This window comes from Corvus hawaiiensis, chromosome 24 (assembly GCF_020740725.1).
Source record: "Corvus hawaiiensis isolate bCorHaw1 chromosome 24, bCorHaw1.pri.cur, whole genome shotgun sequence".
NCBI classification, from domain to species: domain Eukaryota; kingdom Metazoa; phylum Chordata; class Aves; order Passeriformes; family Corvidae; genus Corvus; species Corvus hawaiiensis.
The window spans coordinates 680,207-698,439 of record NC_063236.1 but is presented as its reverse complement, the minus strand read 5'-3'; the positions used below and the strand labels follow the sequence as shown (position 1 = coordinate 698,439).

General features: G+C 58.1%; 3 protein-coding genes across 4 annotated transcripts; all 3 read left to right on the top strand.

Moving 5' to 3' along the window:
- Positions 1-1,046: 1,046 nt before the first annotated feature.
- On the top strand, positions 1,047-7,865 carry SMARCD1 (SWI/SNF related, matrix associated, actin dependent regulator of chromatin, subfamily d, member 1). The gene is made up of 13 exons (XM_048327523.1): positions 1,047-1,211; positions 1,286-1,473; positions 2,325-2,367; positions 2,462-2,584; positions 2,868-2,990; positions 3,475-3,591; positions 3,912-4,013; positions 4,307-4,468; positions 4,581-4,678; positions 5,101-5,236; positions 5,560-5,682; positions 5,915-6,016; positions 6,209-7,865. Exons 1-13 carry the CDS (start codon positions 1,047-1,049, stop codon positions 6,260-6,262), a joined length of 1,536 nt encoding a protein of 511 aa, XP_048183480.1. The 3' UTR covers positions 6,263-7,865.
- A 1,116-nt stretch (positions 7,866-8,981) lies between these two features.
- Positions 8,982-14,165, top strand: GPD1 (glycerol-3-phosphate dehydrogenase 1). The gene is made up of 8 exons (XM_048327569.1): positions 8,982-9,091; positions 9,272-9,449; positions 9,841-9,981; positions 10,387-10,525; positions 11,434-11,546; positions 11,737-11,970; positions 12,357-12,463; positions 12,697-14,165. Exons 1-8 carry the CDS (start codon positions 9,051-9,053, stop codon positions 12,791-12,793), a joined length of 1,050 nt encoding a protein of 349 aa, XP_048183526.1. The 5' UTR covers positions 8,982-9,050; the 3' UTR covers positions 12,794-14,165.
- A 1,732-nt stretch (positions 14,166-15,897) lies between these two features.
- Positions 15,898-18,010, top strand: LOC125337670 (cytochrome c oxidase assembly protein COX14 homolog). Of its 2 annotated transcripts, none has more exons than XM_048327616.1 (2): positions 15,898-15,982; positions 17,702-18,010. In XM_048327616.1, the coding sequence occupies exon 2, from the start codon at positions 17,710-17,712 to the stop codon at positions 17,866-17,868; it is 159 nt and encodes a 52-aa protein (XP_048183573.1). In that variant the 5' UTR covers positions 15,898-15,982; positions 17,702-17,709; the 3' UTR covers positions 17,869-18,010. The 2 variants fall into 2 exon arrangements, with proteins under 2 accessions (XP_048183573.1, XP_048183574.1); XM_048327617.1 differs by lacking the exon at positions 15,898-15,982 and adding an exon at positions 16,656-16,806.
- The last annotated feature ends 223 nt before the right edge of the window (positions 18,011-18,233 follow it).

Below are 18,233 nucleotides of genomic sequence, written 5' to 3'. Positions count from 1 at the left end.
GTCACCCGGGAGCTTCTCCTCTCCAGGCTGAACAATCCCAGCTCTCTCAGCCTTTCCTCACAGCAGAGCTGCTCCATCCCTCTGCTCATCTTGATGCCTCCTCTGGACTCGCTCCAGCAGCTCCACATCCTCCCTGTGCTGGGACCCCCAGGCTGGAGGCAGTGCTCATCAGATGATCATCATTAATTGTTTAATTAATACTCGTGGTGTGACTGCGCACTTGGCTTTTTCCATGGATTAATGCTGACTGGATTTGTGTCCCTTTTCTCTCTGAGCACCGGAAACTGCTTCAGGGAAAAGGAACTTAATGTTAATACTTGCAGAAAGTGGCCTTTAACTCCAACTTCCTGCTCTCTGTGGAACCCCAGGGGAGACAGGAATCTTTTCCCTGGTGCTCGGCCTGAACCTGCACAAACTGGACCCATTCATGGCCATTTGTTTTCCCCATAAGCTTCATGCCTAAGATCCCAGAATCCCAGAATCCCTGAGGGTGGAAAAGATCACCAAGTCCATGCTGTGATCGATCCCCACCAGAGCACCTGAGTGCCATGTCCAGTTGTTCCCTGGACATCTCCAGGGATGGGGACTCCACAACCTCCCGGGGTAGCTCCTTCCAATGCCTGACCACCCCTTCAGGGAAGAAATTCCTCCTGAACGTTATGGAGGGCAGCTCTGGTGAGGGCTGTCACTGCCACACCTGCACACTGGAGCCCTTCATTCCTGGGGAAGCCACATCCATCTCCCTCCGAGCACATCCCGGAGCGAGGGCAGCTCAGGACCAGGGCACAGGGGCTGTAATCACGGCCTTCCCAGCTTCTGGGACGATCCCGTGCCCCCAGTCCCACTCCTCAAGGTCCCCGTTCCCACCCCTGACCCCCCTTCCCGCACTCCCAACCCCTCACGGCCCCAATTCCCCCCGAATCCCGCCGCTCGGTCCTCCCCACCGGCAGGGGGCGCTGCCGGCGGCGGGCGGGGGCGGCTCCGCCCCGGCGCTCCGCGCGCCGTGTGGGGCCGTTTCCGGTTCCGCTCCCTTTGTGCGGGACAAGATGGCGGCGCGGGCCGGGTTCCAGTCGGGGCCTGCGAGCGGCGGCGGCGCCGGGGCCGCGCCCGGGGCCGCGCTGGGCCCGGGAGCGCCGGGCGGGGCGGTGCGCATGGGCCCGGCGCCGGGGCAGGGCCTGTACCGCTCGCCGCTGCCCGGAGCCGCCTACCCGGTGAGGCGGGGCGGCACGGGGCGGGGCGCGGGGCCGGGCGCGGCGGGCGCTGACCGGGTCTCTTCTCTCCGCAGCGCCCCGGGATGCTGCCGGGCGGCCGCCTGGCGCCACAGGGCCCGGCCATGGGTCCTCCCGGGTACGGCGGGAGCCCTGCGGTGCGGCCCGCGCTGGCGCAGGCCGGGCTGGACCAGGCTCGCAAGCGGCCGGCGCCGCAGCAGCTTCAGCAGGTGCAGCCGCAGGCGGTGCCCAACCGCAACCACAAGTAAGGCACGGGGGCACGGGGAGAGGGCGCATCCTGGGGCGAACGGGGACACCCCAGGCTATTGGGGACATCCCGGGGCGTTCCCAGACAGTTGGAGCATCTCGGGGCAGCGGCGACATCCCTGGGCAGGGGGGACATCCCTGGGCAGAGGGACATCCCTGGGCAGGGGGGACATCCCTGGGCTGTCTTGGGGTTCAGGAGAAATTTCTTCATGGAAATGGTCAGGCCTTGGAAGGGGCTGCCCAGGGAGGTGGTGGAGCTCCCATCCCTGGAGGTGTCCAGAGAGTGACTGGATGTGGCACTCAGTGCTCTGGGCTGGTGACAGGGTGGAGGTCGGGCACAGGTTGGACTCGAGGGGCTGGAAGGTCTTTTCCAGCCTCAAGGATTTGGGAGTTCTTGGCCATGGGGGCTGGAAGGTCCTGTCAGGAGCTTGTGCATTCCCCTGGGGTTGGAGGACTCCCCACGGACAACACTGGGCAGGGCAGGGCTGAGTTTATGACACGTGCCTGCATCCCGATGTGATGCCCCAGTGAGAATGGAATCCATCCTGGATTTAAAATGCTATTCCTAGAAAAGCCACTCCAAAGTTGATTGAGGCTGGAGGGTCACTTGGTTGTGTCAGGTCCAGCTTCCCAAGGGATGCAACGCCCTTTCCAATGGATGCAACCCCCTTTCCAACAGATGTAACTCCCGTCTGAGTGCTCAGAGGGGTGGGAAGCTTTGGGATAACCAGTTAGTCACACTGGAGCAGGGCCCAGGAGTCACTGGCCAGTTGCTGCTGCAGGTTTGTGGGTTCCTGTGCCCAGAACCGTTCCCATTTTCACGCCCGTTTTGCCTCTTGCCTCTGTCAGCGCCAAGAAGAAGAAGATGGCAGATAAAATCCTCCCGCAGCGGGTGAGTGGGGCACGGGGAGGGGCTCGGGGGGAGGTGAGGCAGCCCGGGGCGCTCTGGGGAGCTGATGGGCATTTCCATCCTTGCTTGGCCACAGATCCGTGAGCTCGTGCCCGAATCCCAGGCCTACATGGACTTGTTGGCCTTCGAGAGGAAGCTGGACCAGACCATCATGAGGAAGCGCTTGGATATCCAGGAGGCTCTGAAACGCCCCATCAAGGTAGGGGAGGCCATGGGTCGTGTCCAGGGTTTGGAGGCTGCTGAGTTCAGGCAGCAGGAGGGCACTGAAGGGTCGTGTCCTGTGAGTGTGGCATGTAAGGGGTCCCAGTGCTCTGCACACAGCCGAGGACTGGGACCAGCACCACCTCTGTCCTCACTGTCTGCCCCAGGAGAGGGGGAACGTGAGGCAGCTGAAAACATTGAGCTCAGTTTTAGCAAAACCTGTGCAGGACAGTTGGCCCTGTACGTGGGGATTAACACTGGGCTGATGCTTTTTCTCGTAGCAAAAGCGAAAGCTGCGTATTTTTATCTCCAACACCTTCAACCCAGCCAAGTCGGATGCGGAGGATGGCGAAGGAACCGTCGCCTCCTGGGAGCTTCGGGTGGAAGGACGGCTGTTGGAGGATGTAAGTGGGAAGTACCCAACCTCAGAGGAGACTGTGGATCTGGAATTGGCAATGAAACCAGTTTCCTAGTGTCTGAGAGCACAGCTAGGGCTTGATGTCCTCCTTCATCTCTGTTTTCCAAGGAGTCTGATGGTGACGAGACCGAGAGCCCAGCTTGGAGACCGATGGGTATCCCCACGGCAGGACATGAGTTGTCCAAAGCTCTTAGAGTTGTGAGAATCACTGGTGAGAGCAGCTCAGTGGCACTTGTGTCCCCGGCTCTGAGAACCAGGGCACTGGCACTGTACGTAACTGCTGAGGGGTTTAACTCCTGCGAGCTCATCTTTAACTCCAGTCTTTCCCTTTCTGACTTGGGAACTTGATTTTTGAGCACACGTTGGTGAATTCAGGCGTTCAGAACTTACAGGAGCTGTCGTGCACGGTGGTTGTGCTTGAGTGCTAAGACTTGCTGCCCTAACCCTCTTCCTCCCTGTGTTGCTTGCAGTCTGCTCTGTCCAAATATGATGCCACCAAGCAGAAAAGAAAATTTTCGTCCTTCTTTAAATCTCTGGTCATTGAACTTGATAAAGACCTGTATGGCCCTGACAATCACCTAGTAGAGGTGAGCTGCTTTTTGCTGTGTTTCCTCTAAAAGTGGGTTGGTGTTTCAGCAGGTTGGGTTTGTGTGACATTAATAACTTGGCAGGTGGGAATCCTTGAGGCTCCTGACAGCCAGGAGCTCTTGAATTCTCCCTTTGGCTTTTCCTCTCACTTGCCGAAGGTCGGAACAAATGTACTGACTCTTGTTTCAAGCTCTGAGCGGGAAGAATTGGAGCTTTCTCTAGTTGGGTGGGATTTACTGGCAAAGCTTTTGGATGCCCAGTAGCAGGAGCAGGAGGAATCACGTGTGGAGGGGCTTCTAAATTCCCTCTCATTTTCCAGTGGCACAGGACTGCTACGACTCAGGAGACAGACGGCTTCCAGGTGAAGAGGCCGGGAGATGTGAACGTGCGCTGCACTGTCCTGCTGATGCTGGATTACCAGGTAGCACAGCAGGAGAAATCCCTCCCTCTGGGGGTGGGCAGGCCCTGGCACAGGATGCCCAGAGAGGCTGTGGCTGCCCCATCTGTGGAAGTGCCCAAGGCCAGGTTGGATGGGGTCTGGAGCAACCTGGGATAGCAGGAGGTGTCCCTGCCATGGCAGGGAGTGGAATGGGATTTCTTTAAGGTTCTTCCCAGCCCAAACCATTCCACAATTCCATGCTGGGAGCAGCAGTGCTGGGCATGTGCCATTACCTGTGTCTGGGGCCGCCTCACCTCTCCGTGCTCTTTGTTCAGCCTCCCCAGTTCAAACTGGATCCGCGCCTGGCTCGGCTCCTGGGCATCCACACCCAGACCCGGCCCGTGATCATCCAGGCCCTGTGGCAGTACATCAAGACCCACAAGCTGCAGGACCCCCACGAGCGGGAGTTCGTCATCTGTGACAAGTACCTGCAGCAGGTGAGGAACGGCGGGGCTGGAACAGCAGCAGCTGCATCAGTTTCCCCGTGTGGGCAGCCGGGGGTGGCTGCACCGAGCCCCTGCTCCTCCCTCAGCCCTGTCTCTGTCACAGATATTTGAGTCGCAGCGGATGAAGTTCTCTGAAATCCCACAAAGGCTTCACGCCCTGCTGATGCCCCCTGAACCGATCATCATCAATCACGTGATCAGGTGAGCTCCTGTTTCCAGGAAGGAGCGGGAGGGATGGATGAGGCTGGCACGGGAAGACAGTGTGGTATATGTCCTGATGTTCAGCAGCAGTTCCTGTGTTGCCTGTCACTGTTCCTTTGTACAAGAGCAGCCACCTCCCTCGTGGCCACACCCCTCTTCCAAAGGCACATCCCTGCTGTCCTTTGCTGTGGATGGAAACCTTGGAGCAATCACTCATTTCTTTTGCTGCAAAGCCCTCGGTGGGCTTTTGCTACTTTTGGGGCTGAGGCTGACAGTGGCATGGTTTGTCCCTGTCCCTGCCTGCAGTCCGTTCGCTGCAGCATCCCAGAGGAGCTGCATTTGCTGCTTTCTTGAACTAGTCCCAGATTTTGCCTTCTTTCTGGAGCTACTCCCTGATTTTGGCTTCTTGTGGATGTCCTCAGTGTTGACCCAAATGACCAGAAGAAAACAGCCTGCTATGACATTGACGTGGAGGTGGACGATACCCTGAAAACTCAGATGAATTCCTTTCTGCTCTCCACAGCCAGTCAACAGGAAATTGCTGCTCTGGATAACAAGGTAGGAAAAGCTCCTTCAGGTCTGCTGTCCTTGTTGCTGGGCAGGGATGTGTCTGTGGATGGGACAGGAGTGCTCTGTTGTTTGGAAGCTGCAGTGGGATGAGCCGTGCTTACAAACATGTGGCTGTACCTGGAAGTGTAATTTTTAAAGCAAATGATAGTCTGTGGGAAAATTGGTGATATTTAGAGCAGGAAAGTGAGAACTGAAAATCCTGGTAAGTGTAAGTCAACCAGAGAGTGTAAGAATTTGCCTTCATGTGTTGGATCTCTTTATGTTTCTGACTTCCCTGTTCAGCAGTTCCGTTCTGTATTTGTCTCCTTCAGATCCATGAAACAATTGAGACCATCAACCAGCTGAAGACACAGCGCGAGTTCATGCTGAGCTTTGCCCGAGATCCTCAGGGCTTCATCAATGACTGGCTCCAGTCCCAGTGCCGGGATCTGAAGGTAAAAGCTTTGTCTTGTGTGGAAGGTTCATACTTTTCCCTCATTAGAATGAGCTCCCACAGAGAGAAAGAGGCAATTTCCTCCTCAGAAAGCGAGGCTGGGATTTGAGTCAAGCATAAGAAGCTGAGCTGAGTGCACTGAGATGTCTGTGAGGAAAGGGGAGGGGATGGGTTTGCTCAGCACAGGCAGAGCTGTTGCACTCGCTGAGCTGTTGTGTCTTTGTGCTCCCCAGACAATGACTGATGTCGTTGGGAATCCCGAGGAGGAGCGCAGAGCCGAGTTCTACTTCCAGCCGTGGGCGCAGGAGGCCGTGTGCCGATACTTCTACTCCAAGGTGAGTGTCCCCGAGCAGGGGTCCCTCTCCGTGCCTGTCCCTCCTCGGGCCGCACGGTGCTGGGGGAAGGTGGCGGTTGCATCTCGCTCCCAGTTTGAGCTCACCCTTTCCCAGCTGGCTCCTGTGTTAACTGGGTGCTCTGGTGCTGCACCACCCAAGTGTGTTAATGCTGCGACTTGGCTCCTCTTGCAGGTGCAGCAGAGACGGCAGGAATTGGAGCAGGCCCTGGGGATCCGGAACACATAGGCTGCTCTGCTCCTCCCCAGGCAGAAGCATCACAGCTGTTTGTGGAGACAGAGCTGCAGAGCTCCCTGTTCCAGCTCACAGAATCCCACTCCGGCAGCGAGGCCCACGTTACTCATCCTGGTGTTGTCCCTGCTGGGGCAAGTCCAGGACACCTGGGGTCTCGTGGGCTGTGGCAAGCAGACAGGCTCCAATGAGCGCACATTTCTACCTGGTTTTCTTCCTGACTGTTGCCTTGTCAGTCCCAAGGCTTCCATGAGCGTCCCCATGACTCTGCACTGCCTGTAGTGTCCCCGGTAGCCAGAGTGACTCAGTGACTCTCAGCCCATTCCTCCCCAGCCAGCACCTGGTTGGGCACTCAGAGCTGGCTCTGAAGCCTGGCTCTGCTTTAAGGTGTGGCTGGGCTCTTCCGTGCCACATTTTACAGCCCGTGCCAGGCGCTGTCGTGGGCAGGATGCTGTGAGCTGACATACCTCCCTGCCCTCACCCCCTCCTCAGAGGGTGCTGCTGCACTGGGCTGCCTCATAGGTCACTCTCCTCCTTGAGGAAGTAACTGAACTGTGTAGAGAATTGCTTCTTCCCTTCTCCCTTCTTCCCTGCCCCGTTCCCTTCGTGTTCCGTGACGGACTGTCCCAGGCTGGGATCACAGGGAGACAAGGCGTTGGCTTCCTGCAGGGATGTGGAAGCGTTGGAGTGATGCAGCGCTCTGCACTTCAAACACCTGCAAGTGGGTTCCAGCAAACCACGTGGCTGCTTGTTTTCCCTGGAGCAGGGAGAAGGAATGCAGCAGCTGCCTGGAATTCTGCAGGGACAGTGTTGTAGGCTCATTCCTTTGGGACAGTTGTCCTGTGTCACTTGCTGTGGGGACCAGAGGCTCCTTCGTGTGGATCCAAGGGTGTAACAGGACAGTCCTTGGAAATGGACATTTTTCCAAGCATATATGTGAGTTAGCAGGTATTTCCATGCTGAAGCTCCTGTGGTTTTTAGTCAAGTTTTAGGCTGTGGGGCTGCCATAGGGCCCAGCATGGTTCAGGAATGTACAAATAGATTTTCTCCACTGTGAGGAGTAGCAGCCCCGATGCCTCCTCCTGGAATGAGTTACTGGTGGTCAGGCTTAGGAGAATGAAATAGCTCCTCTTCACCCTGATCCCAGTGTTTCTGCTCGGGACTGTAATGCAAATGGACTCAAAGGTTCGTCTGACTCTTGGAATAGCTGCAGGATCATGTTACTGATGAGCCCTCACCCAGTTCAGTGTGGCTGGGGAGCTGCTGTGAGTTGGAGCGCCTGGGTGGCCCTACTACTCCTTGTGTCTGTGTTACTACATGTCTGTGAGTAATAGACTCTCGACTTTCCCTCTCCTTTGCCCTTCTGAAATGCTCCTCTGTGGTACTGGGATGAAGGTCTTGGTGCTGGAGAAGCAGCCCCTGACTCCTCAGGGTACTCCCACAGGAGGGATGCTGAGTTCTACATAGGCAAACGTAGCTGTTGCAGAGTAACTGCTTTTCTTAACTGAATATTACGGTTTTTTCCATGGACCAAATTTTTTTTTTGTACTGTATCCTTGTAGACGTCACCCAGTTTTAATAAAAGACTCCTGTGAAGGAAGCTGTCCTCCTTCCATGCTGACAGCCACACTCTTCCAGCTGCCATGGGGGATGAGACTGGTGATTCCCAGAGAAGGGACAGGATTATCTCTGCCTTCTTTTCAAAGCCAGCAGGGTTAAGTGACTGGAGAGAAAATGTTCTTCATATTTTGGCCATTTATAGCGAGCCCTTCATGAAGGGATGTCCCAGCTTGCAGACTCTGCTAAGCTGCTTTTGTGGTAAACAAAGTAACTTGAGCAAAACTGGAAATCCAGTGGCCAGGGCTAATAAATCCTGAACTGCCCCGTGTCCAGTTTGTTGGATTGTGGCAGCCGGTTGGACATCCCAGGGGAGTAGGGCAGAATTTGGGGGAAACTGTACTAAAGTGTACATACAAGGGTTTAAAATTATGCAAAAGGAGATTTATTCTCTTCACCCTGCTCGTTTATAGAACGTAAATGCCTTGCTGCAGACCTGGGAGCCCCTGGGGCAAGGGAAGGATCCTCTGTGTGACAAGAAAAGTGCTGCTGCCTCAGGCTGTGATGGGGGCAGGAGCCGAGTCCTGGGGCTGCACCAGGCAGTTCTGTTCCTTCGTGGTGGGGAAATGGCACTTTTTAGCAGGAGGAGGACAATGAAATTCTTTAATGCAGAAAGGCTCAGCAGTCACGAGTCACAGGCCTCACGGGGTCTGCAGCTTCCTCACGAGGGGCAGCTCTGATCGCTGCTCTCTGGGACAGGGACAGGACCGGGGGGAACGGCTGGAGCTGTGTCAGGGGGGGCGGGATGGGTATTAGGAAGAGGATTTTTTCCCCCAGAGGGTGCTCAGGCACTGAACAGGCTCCCCAGGGAATGGTCACAACCCTGACCGTGCCAGAGCTCAAGGGGCATTTGGACAACGCTGTCAGGCACAGGGTGGGGTGTCCTGTGCAGGGCCAGGGCTTGGACTCAATGACCCTTGTGGGTCCCTTCCAACTCGGGATATTCCGTAATTCTGTGATTCTGTGACTCCTGGTTCTGCGGGATCTGAGCTGCTCCAGGGCAGCGCTCTGCACCTGCCGCGCACCGAGCACCGGCTGTGCCTGGAGCGGGTGCCCGGTGCCCCCGGGGCGAGGCGGGGCCGGGGGCGGGCCGGGGCCGCCCCTGCTCCGGGCAGCCTTGAAATAGCAGCGGCGGGTTCCGCGCCCGCAGAGCCCCGGTTCCGGCACCATGGGTGGCAAGAAGGTTTGCATCGTGGGTTCTGGCAACTGGTGAGCGCCGGGCACCCGGCTCCCCTCGGCGAGCACAGCGCGGTCCCTGTCCTCCCCTGTGCCCCCCCGGCACCCCCGGTAGCCGGTGCCAGCCGTCCTCATTCCTGCAGGTCACAGGGTGACCTGTGGTGCCCTGAGCTCCCCAGTGCCCACAGCCACGGCCTCCCTCTGCCCTCGCAGGGGCTCGGCCATCGCCAAGATCGCCGGCAGCAACGCAGCGAGGCTGAGCAGCTTCGAGAGCCAGGTGAACATGTGGGTGCTGGAGGAGGAGGTGGGCGGCCGGCGGCTCACGGACATCATCAACACGGAGCACGAGAATGTCAAGTACCTGCCGGGGCACAAGCTGCCCCCCAACGTGGTAAGTGTGGGCTGCCAGCAGCCTCTCCGAGGGGCAGAGCTGACGATCGGGCTCTGCAGAGAGGCCAGCAGCTCTGGGGGTTGCTGGAACCCCGGGGTGTGAAGGCAGGGGATGCACCGGGCTGTGCGGGGCTCAGTTGTGCCCTCCCTCTGACCTTCATCTGTGCTTGGATGAGCTGCAGCCCTGGCTGCTCTCACTGCCCACCTTTGCCCCTGCTCTGGCATCCCACAGACTGGGCTGGAGGCCATGTGGCTGCCTCTGAGCTGGCATCATCCCATCTGTTCCAGCCCCTCTGCCCTGCCAGCTCCAGCAGGGACCTCAGCATGGTGACTTTGGGCCCTTCCTTCCCTTCCAGCTTCCCAGTCCCTAATGACAGTCACATTTTATTCAGGTGGCAGAGCCAGACTTGCTCAAAGCCTGTGCAGGGGCCGATGTCCTCCTGTTCGTGGTGCCCCACCAGTTCATCGGCCAAGTCTGTGACCAGCTCAAGGGCCACGTGAAGAAAGAGGCTGTTGGGGTGTCGCTCATCAAGGTGTGAGCAGGAGCAGCACTCGCCAGGGTGCTGGGCCAAGGCAGGGGAGCTGGAAGCAGCCTGGCTTGGAGGGGCTGCTAGGGGGATCCAGGGATTTTGGAGAAGAAGTGGGCAGTGGGGGGAAGAAGGGAAGTGGGGGCAGAGTCTTTGTGGGGATTTGGAGGTGTTGGTGAAGAAGGGTGAGGGCATATGGGGGATCTCAGGTGCTGAGCAGGGCGCAGCTCTGCGTGTCAGGATTGGTTGGAGCATTGCAGCACAGGGAATGACGGGATTGGTGTCCAGGAGGGGCAGGTGCTCATGGTCTGGTTGGCAAGGTGATGTTCAGTCAAAGGTTGGACTCAGTGTCCTTAGAGATCTTTCCCAGTCTAATTGATTCTGTGCTCTCTGTCCCTGGCTGTCTCCCAGGGCGTGGATGAAGGACCAGATGGGCTGAGACTGATCTCAGACATCATCCATGAGAAACTGGGAATAGAAATGAACGTGCTCATGGGGGCCAACATTGCCAGCGAAGTGGCAGAAGAGAAGTTCTGTGAAACCACCATCGGTAAGGAGCCAGCATCCCTCCTCGTTAGCAGCTTTCGTTTGTGATGAGCAGAAGAGGCAAAGGGTGGAGTACAGCGCAGCTCAGAGTCCTGCTGCCTCGGGTGAACTGGCCCTGTTCCCTGGGAAGGCAGGAGACTCCATAGGAGCTGGCTGAGCTCATTCCCAGGGTTTACAATGGGATCACTCGCTTCATTAACAATAGAGTTGTGTAGCTGAAAATTCCTGCCAGCATGGACCCGGCATCAGGCAGCTGCCTGGCACAAATTAAAGGAGTGGGCACCAAGAGGCCCTTTAGGAATAAGTTCCATCCTTGATCTCCTTGGGCTTCACAGGATGCCCACCTGGATCTCATGTTGTTACCAGCAAGGGCTGCTTGGAAGTTCATCTGGTGACTGTTCCAACATCCTCCACACTGCCGGGAACTGTGCAGAGCTCACCAGCTGTACAGAGCCAAAACAAACAGGACTGTTTGCTGGGTCAGAAGTTGTGGCATTCAAAGTGTCTGTTTTATTAAACAACAGCAAACCCGCTGGGCAGAAGGCTGGGGAAGTGGAGCAGAGCCCACAACCCCTGTGAGCACACAGGACCCCGCAGGGACAGGGAGGACAAAAAGCTCCAACCCCAAATTTGCAACCTTTGAAGATGCCTTTAACCTACTGAGCATTCAGTAGGTCATTTCTGTCTTGCTTGACACAGCAGCAGGGGTTTTCCCTGTCTTCTGGGAATGCCAAGGTTGAACGTTGCTTATCTGTCAGGCAATGTGTGCCTGGCTCTCTGTGGACCTGCAAATGTTTAGCAATGTCCAGCGGTTGGGCAATAGGTTCCTCTCACTGGATGACCTTCATGAGAGCATGGACCTGCCTCAGGGTCTTCCCCATCATCTTCCTCCTCGTCCCTTTGTCTCCTCAGGCTGCAAGAACATGAAGCACGGGCAGATGCTGAAGGACCTGATGCAGACACCCAACTTCCGTGTGTCAGTGGTGCAGGAAGCCGATGCTGTAGAGATCTGTGGGGCTCTCAAGGTGGGTGTGCAGGGCTTGGTTAGCAGAGCCTGGGAGTCTGCAGGGCTCTGCAGGGAGCTCAGGGGAGGAGGGATGATGGGCACTGGCACAGACTGCAGCAAGTGCTTGGGATACACAGGCTGCTCATGGATGCAGCCAAGCCCTGAGCTCCGTTGGGAAGAGATCCCTCCACGTTGCCATTGTTTTCCAGAATGTGGTAGCCGTAGGAGCTGGTTTCTGTGACGGGCTTGGCTACGGCGACAACACGAAGGCTGCCGTGATCCGCCTGGGCCTGATGGAGATGATTGGCTTTGCCAAACTCTTCTGTAAGGGCCCTGTCACCCCCTCCACCTTCCTGGAGAGCTGCGGCGTTGCAGACCTCATCACCACCTGCTATGGGGGCCGCAACCGCAAGGTTGCCGAGGCTTTTGCCAAGACTGGGAAGGTGAGCAGAGCTGGAAGCGGCTGACCCTGATGTGTGTGGAGGAAGCTGTGTCAGGGGAGGTTTAGGTTGGATATCAGGAAAAGGTTCTTCACCTCCCCAAGGCTGCCAGAGTTCAAGGGGCGTTTGGACAACGCTCTCAGGCACAGGGTGGGATTGTTGGGGTGTCTGTGCAGGGCCAGGAGTTCAACTGGATGATCCTTGTGGGTCCCTTCCAACTCAGGATATTCCATGATTCTATGATACCTACATCAACCTGGTGAGCAGGCAGGGAGGTGATCCTGTGGGTTCTGCCTGCACTTGGCTGGTGCTGCAGTCCAGCTCCAGAGCAGGAACGTGGTGCAGCAGCCGGATTGCAGGTCCAGCTCCTCACTGCTGGGTTGTTTCAGTCCATCGAGCAGCTGGAGAAGGAGATGCTGAATGGGCAGAAGCTGCAGGGTCCTCAGACATCTGCTGAGCTGCATCGAATCCTCAAGAGCAAGAATGTAGTGGAGAAGTGAGTGCTGGAATCTCTGTGTGCTTTGTTGGGGTGGGGCTGGGACCTTTTCAGAAGCAGCAGGAGGGGAAAGCCCCTTGGTGTCTCTGCACTGCCCACGTCACACCAGCTGGGCAGGAATGGCCTGTTGGATGGGCCACAGTGCCACTGGCCCACCTGCTCCTGCATGCCATGACAGAAGGCGAGGTGCTCAGACTCTGCCATCTCTGGTGACTTTCTTTGTCTGCCCACAGGTTCCCCCTCTTGACTGCTGTGTATCGGATCTGCTACGAGGGAAAACCTGTCACTGACTTCATCACGTGTCTCCAGAACCACCCTGAGCACATGTAAGGGGCTCTGCCTGCAGACCACAGGCCCTGCCGAGATGTGCTGAGAGCTCCTGCCCACACCAACCTGATCTGCTGCCACAGCCTTGGATGGAGTCCGGGTCTCCTGGGAGCCTTTTCAGACTGCTGGAAGGGCAGAGGTTCCCTTCCCCAGCCCTGGACACTGCCCCAGACACTAAGCCTGGCACAGAAGTACCTGCTGACCTCTTTCTCTCTTTGAAGGGCTCATTTAATTTCTGCTGCTGTCTAAGGTCTGCCCTGAGCAGGGCTGAACATCTTCCTCCTTCCACTTCCTCTTGCCACAGTGGATTCAGCTCTGGGAAGGACTCTGCCAGGCCATCGTGATAGATGAGGGCTGGGCACTGCCTGAGAGGGCAAACAGTGTCCCAAGTCCTCCCTCTTAGCCCCACGGGGCCACTCTGGGTGACACCAGCTCTTCCCTACCCGCTGCTGCTTTTGCATTCCCTGTCTGGTGGAGAGGGCACAGTCCCCTGCCAGGCTCCACCTGGTGAGTGGAGCTCCTCAGGACTTCCAGAGGTGCTGAGGATCTTTCTAAGCAGCACCAGCACAGACAATGGCATTCCTTGCCAGCCGGGCATGTGCTGCTTTCCCCCAGCTGTTCCTGCTGACTCAGGGACACTCTGGAGCTTGTTTGTTTAGAACTTTTGCTCTCTCTATCAGACCTGGCCCCAGGCCTGGGGGGCTCCCCTGTTGTCACAGGTTTGCCTGTGCTAATTCCATGCCCGCTGACTTCTCTGTCTGTCTCAGTTTGTCCTCTGGAGCTCGGCACTGCGGGGACCAACTGCCCCCGAGTCTGTGTGAGCAGCTGGTGTGACCCCTGGCTCGTACCTGCGCAGCAGGCAGATGGGTCACCACAAGGCACCTGGGTCATGTTGCTGTTAAGTAAATGCTCCACAGCCACCCTTTGCCTTCCTCTGGCTCGCTTCAGCCTGTGCTTTAGACCGCTCTGTGCTTCCACGTGTGGCTGTCCAGGAGCTCAGGAAGGAGGTCCCACACTTTCCCTCGTGTGGGGATGCTGCAAGCTGCCCACTGGCACCGGGGCAGGAACAGGCATATGATCCACAACAGGTACATGGAGATGTCCAACGTCCCAGGACAGGATAGAGGTTTTGGGCCTCACACTGAGCCTTTGAAGTTTGTCCCTTGTCCGGCCAGGTGCCACGTGTCCCTCTGCTCCTCTGAAGCTGGTGGTGTTTGCTCAGGCCAGCGTGTCCAGCGGTCACCGATCCTACCTGGGCTGGAAGGCTGGAGTGCTGCAGGGCTCCCTGTTCTCCCCCATTCGAGTCCCAGAGCCAAGGGGTCTCTGACTGGCAGTGTACCTTTAAAATAACAATAAACATGGAGAGGAGATAGGAGATGCTCTCCTTGTTCTGCAGCTCCAGTGCGTCGCTGTCGCTGGGTTGGTGCCTGCTGGACTTGCTGAGTGCTCAGAACAGGGCACTGCCCGTTCCCTCCTGGCTCTGCACCCTCCCGTGCTGTCCCAGAAACAGCAAGAATGTCCCTCTAGGTCCCTGTTTAGCCACAACGTCACATAGTGTCCCACTTGCTTTGTCTTAGCAACGGTTCCAGGATTAAAATTTGGCCATAGGACTATGGCGGGTTGGGATTGCAATATTGAGCCAGGTCCAGAGTCCTCACCTGGGGGCTGCAGGAGCCAGGCCAGGAGCCCACTGTGCCCCACACACCCCAGGCCTCCCCTCCTCTGATGTTTGGGCTTCCCAGGACACGCTGTGGGATTTTATTCATCTCTTCCCAGCTGCTTTTCTCAGACTCTCCTTTTCCCTGTGTGTCTTTAAAGGAGCCCCGTACTGAGTGACCTTTCCAGGGCTCTGAACCCTCTGCTCGGTGTCTTACGAGGGGAATTTAATCTGCTGGCACTGCACTTGTTTCTGTGCCTTTTATTAGCCACGTTTTCTCAGCAGGCACTCTGCGACCTTTAAATTCAGCAGAGCTGTCGTATGGGGAGAGCCGACACGGCTTCCTCTGTTGAGGAGCTTTATTGAGCTTGGAGGGAGGATAAAGGAAGTCCAGCGTGTTCCTGCAGGGCTGGCACGACTTGTAGTTCTCTTTGTCTTCAAGGGCTTCAGGAATCCAAGTGTTTGGATATGAGGCTCATGCAGGAGAGACGGTCCCTGAGCTCTGCTCCCTCACACAAACTCCTGTCAGCAGCTGCCTGGAGCTGCAGCAGGACCAAGCAGGGATTTGTGTTTAGCTGGGAGCTCCTCTGAGATGGAAATGCTTTGTGCATTCCCCTTGTCCACGTTTCTTTGACCCTGGAAGAGCCCAAGTCCCTGCAGACCCTTGCTGAAGGTCCCAGGTCTCATGTGGGGGGACCAGCACACTGATCTCTTGCTTTTAGACATCCCACACTGGAGCTGGATTTCCTGACCTATAAAAAGTCTTCCCTTTGCCATTTGGAATTATGTTCTGCAGGCTCAGCACCTCCCAGTGCTGCAGCCCTGGGAGCTGCTGCTAGGGAAAGGAGGATGAGGAGGGGGAAAAGAGTGACTCTGGCAGCTTTGGAGCTCGAGAGAGCCCTGGATAGAGCAGGGCTGGGACAGCAGAGTTCAAGTGCTGGAAAGGAGCTCCTGAGGGGAGCAGCTGCCACAGGGGGGACGGGCAGGAGCTTGGGGGAACACGGCCTCTAGGAAAGGAGGCTCCGGGCTGGGGGCACACTGGGACCCTGGGCAGGCACCAGGGCCCTTGGGAGGGCGCCGGGGTCCTTGGAATGGCACTGAGACCCTCAAGAAAGTACTGGGACCCTCAGGAGGCACTGGGACCCTCAGGATGGCACCACAGCCCTTGTGAAGCCACCATGACCACTGGGATGGCACCGCGCCTCCGAGGCTCAGCGCTGCAGCAGGGCCCGGAGAGCCTCGGCTCCATCCATGCGCGGCCAAGGACTGTCCCTTGCGGGCTGCCGGCGCCGCACCTCAGACAGGGAGAGCCGCGGGCGGGGTCGTGCAGGGAGGCCCGTGCGGGCGGCGATGGCGGCGAGAGCGGCTCCTGAGGGGGCACGGCGGCGGCGCCGCCGCCAGGGGGCGCTGCGCTCACCGCGCGGGCTTCCCGCGCCCGCCGGCGGCCACACGTGACAGCGGCACACGTGACGACACGAGGCACGTGACAGCCACGTGACGCGGGCCGGGAGCGCGGCGGAGCGGGGACGAGAGCGGTGAGTGAGGGGGAACGGGAGCGGTGAGTGAGGGGGAACGGGAGCGGTGAGTGAGGGGGAACGGGATGGGACGGGATGGGATGGGAGCGGTGAGTGCGGGGGAACGGGAGCGGTGAGTGAGGGGGAACGGGAGCGGTGAGGGGGAACGGGATGGGACAGGATGGGACGGGAGCGGTGAGTGGGGGGGACGGGATGGAACGGGAGCGGTGAGTGAGGGAGAACGGGATGGGACAGGATGGGATGGGAGCGGTGAGTGAGGGGGGACGGGAGCGGTGAGTGAGGGGGAACGGGATGGGACGGGATGGGATGGGACGGGATGGGATGGGAGCGGTGAGTGAGGGGGGACGGGATGGAATGGGAGCGGTGAGTGAGGGGGAACGGGATGGGACAGGATGGGACAGGATGGGACGGGAGCGGTGAGTGAGGGGGAACGGGATGGGATAGGATGGGACGGGAGCGGTGAGTGCGGGGGAACGGGACGGGATGGGAGCGGTGAGTGCGGGGGAACGGGAGCGGTGAGTGAGGGGGAACGGGAGCGGTGAGGGGGAACGGGATGGGACAGGATGGGACGGGAGCGGTGAGTGCGGGGGAACGGGACGGGATGGGAGCGGTGAGTGCGGGGGAACGGGACGGGACGGGATGATGGAGGGGATGATGGAGCGGATGATGGACTGGACAGGCGAATCCGCGCTCTTGGCCCCGCTCACCGCCGCCTTCTTGGGGGCCCGTAGTCAGTGAGTTCACCAGGGACCGCTGCAGGGCTCATTCTCATTCAACGTGTTCATCACCGACCTGGATGAAAGGATCGAATGTACCCTGAGCAGGTCTGGTGATGATACGAAACGTGGGGCAGTGGCTCATCCACCCCAAGGCTGCGCTGCCGTTCAGCAGGGCCTCCATCAGCTGGAGAATTGGGCAAACAGAAACCTAGTGATTTAGTAGAATAATGAGGCTCAACAAGAGCAAGTGCAGGCTCCTGCACCTGCGGAGGAATAGCCCCAAGTACCATCACTGGTTGGGGGTGATCTGCTGGAGAGCAGCTCTGTGGAGAAGGACCTGGGGTTCCTGGTGGGTGACAAGTTGCCCATGAGCTGGCAGAGTGACCTGGGGTCAGGAGGACCAGTGGGATCCTGGGATGCATCGGGAAGAGCGTGGCCAGCAGGTCAGGGAGGGGATCCTGCCCCTTGGCCTTAGAGAGGCACATCTGGAGTGCTCTGTCCAGTTCTGGGCTCCTCACAACAGGACAGACAAGGAGCTGCTGGAGAGGGTCCAGTGCAGGCCACAAAGACGTTGAGGGATCTGGAGCATCTCTCTGAGGAGAGACTCTGAGAGCTGGTCCTGGTTAGTCTAGAGAGGAGAAGACTGAGAGGGGATTTTATGAATACATATAAGTATCTCCAAGGGGTCAGAGGATGGTGCCAGACTCTTTCTGGTGATGCCCAGAAACAGGACAAGGAGCAACAGCCATAAATTACACCACAAGGAAGTTTTACCTCAACATGAGGAAGAACTTCTTTCCATGGGGGTCAGAGCACTGGAACAGCTGCCCATGGAGTTATGGGAGTCTCCCTCTCTGGAGACACTCCAAGCCCACCTGGACACATTTCAGTGCCACCTGCCCTGGGTGACTGTGCCTGGACACAGGGGGGGTTGGACTGGATGATCTCCAGAGGTCCCTTCCAACCCTGCCTATCCTGGGATTCCGTGTCTGTCTCGCAGGTGCAGCTATGGTGTCCAGAAAGCAGCTGGCAGACTTTGGCTACAAGGCGTTCTCGGGCTCCATGATGCTGCTGACGGTGTACGCCGGGTACCTGTGCAGCGTCCGCGTCCAGCGGATTCTCCAGCGCCGCCGCGAGCGGGAGAACGCGCCCGGCCCCGAGAGCTGAGCCCACCCTGGGACCGGCCCTGGGAGCTGGGACCGGCCCCGAGAGCTGCGACTGGCCCCAAGAGCTGCGACTGGCCCCGCGTTCCCGGTCTCCCCTGGGCTGGGGGAGGCAGATGGAGCGCAATAAAACCCCTGTGAAAGTGGATGGTGTGGTGCTGTGTGGTGTCCCCCAAGTCACAGACTGGGCTGGGCTGGGAGGAACCTCAAAGGTCACTCGGTTCCACCCCCCTTCCGTGGGCAGGGAAACCTTCCACGAGTTCATCACCTCTATTCTGTCCTTCCAGAAAGTTGCAGCAGCTCAGGTGCTCAGGGACAGCCAAGGGACAGACCCTGTCCTCTGTTCTATTTCCTCAAGATGAAACACAT

Excerpts from the sequence above, each read along its gene's own strand:
- LOC125337670 (XM_048327616.1), top strand. The coding sequence starts at position 17,710 with ATGGTGTCCAGAAAGCAGCTGGCAGACTTTGGCTACAAGGCGTTCTCG.
- SMARCD1 (XM_048327523.1), top strand. The coding sequence starts at position 1,047 with ATGGCGGCGCGGGCCGGGTTCCAGTCGGGGCCTGCGAGCGGCGGCGGC. Across the intron at positions 1,474-2,324 it reads GTGCCCAACCGCAACCACAA|CGCCAAGAAGAAGAAGATGG; the intron begins GTAAGGCACGGG and ends TGCCTCTGTCAG. Across the intron at positions 6,017-6,208 it reads GCCGATACTTCTACTCCAAG|GTGCAGCAGAGACGGCAGGA; the intron begins GTGAGTGTCCCC and ends CTCCTCTTGCAG.
- GPD1 (XM_048327569.1), top strand. The coding sequence starts at position 9,051 with ATGGGTGGCAAGAAGGTTTGCATCGTGGGTTCTGGCAACTG. Across the intron at positions 9,450-9,840 it reads ACAAGCTGCCCCCCAACGTG|GTGGCAGAGCCAGACTTGCT; the intron begins GTAAGTGTGGGC and ends CATTTTATTCAG. Across the intron at positions 10,526-11,433 it reads GTTCTGTGAAACCACCATCG|GCTGCAAGAACATGAAGCAC; the intron begins GTAAGGAGCCAG and ends TTGTCTCCTCAG.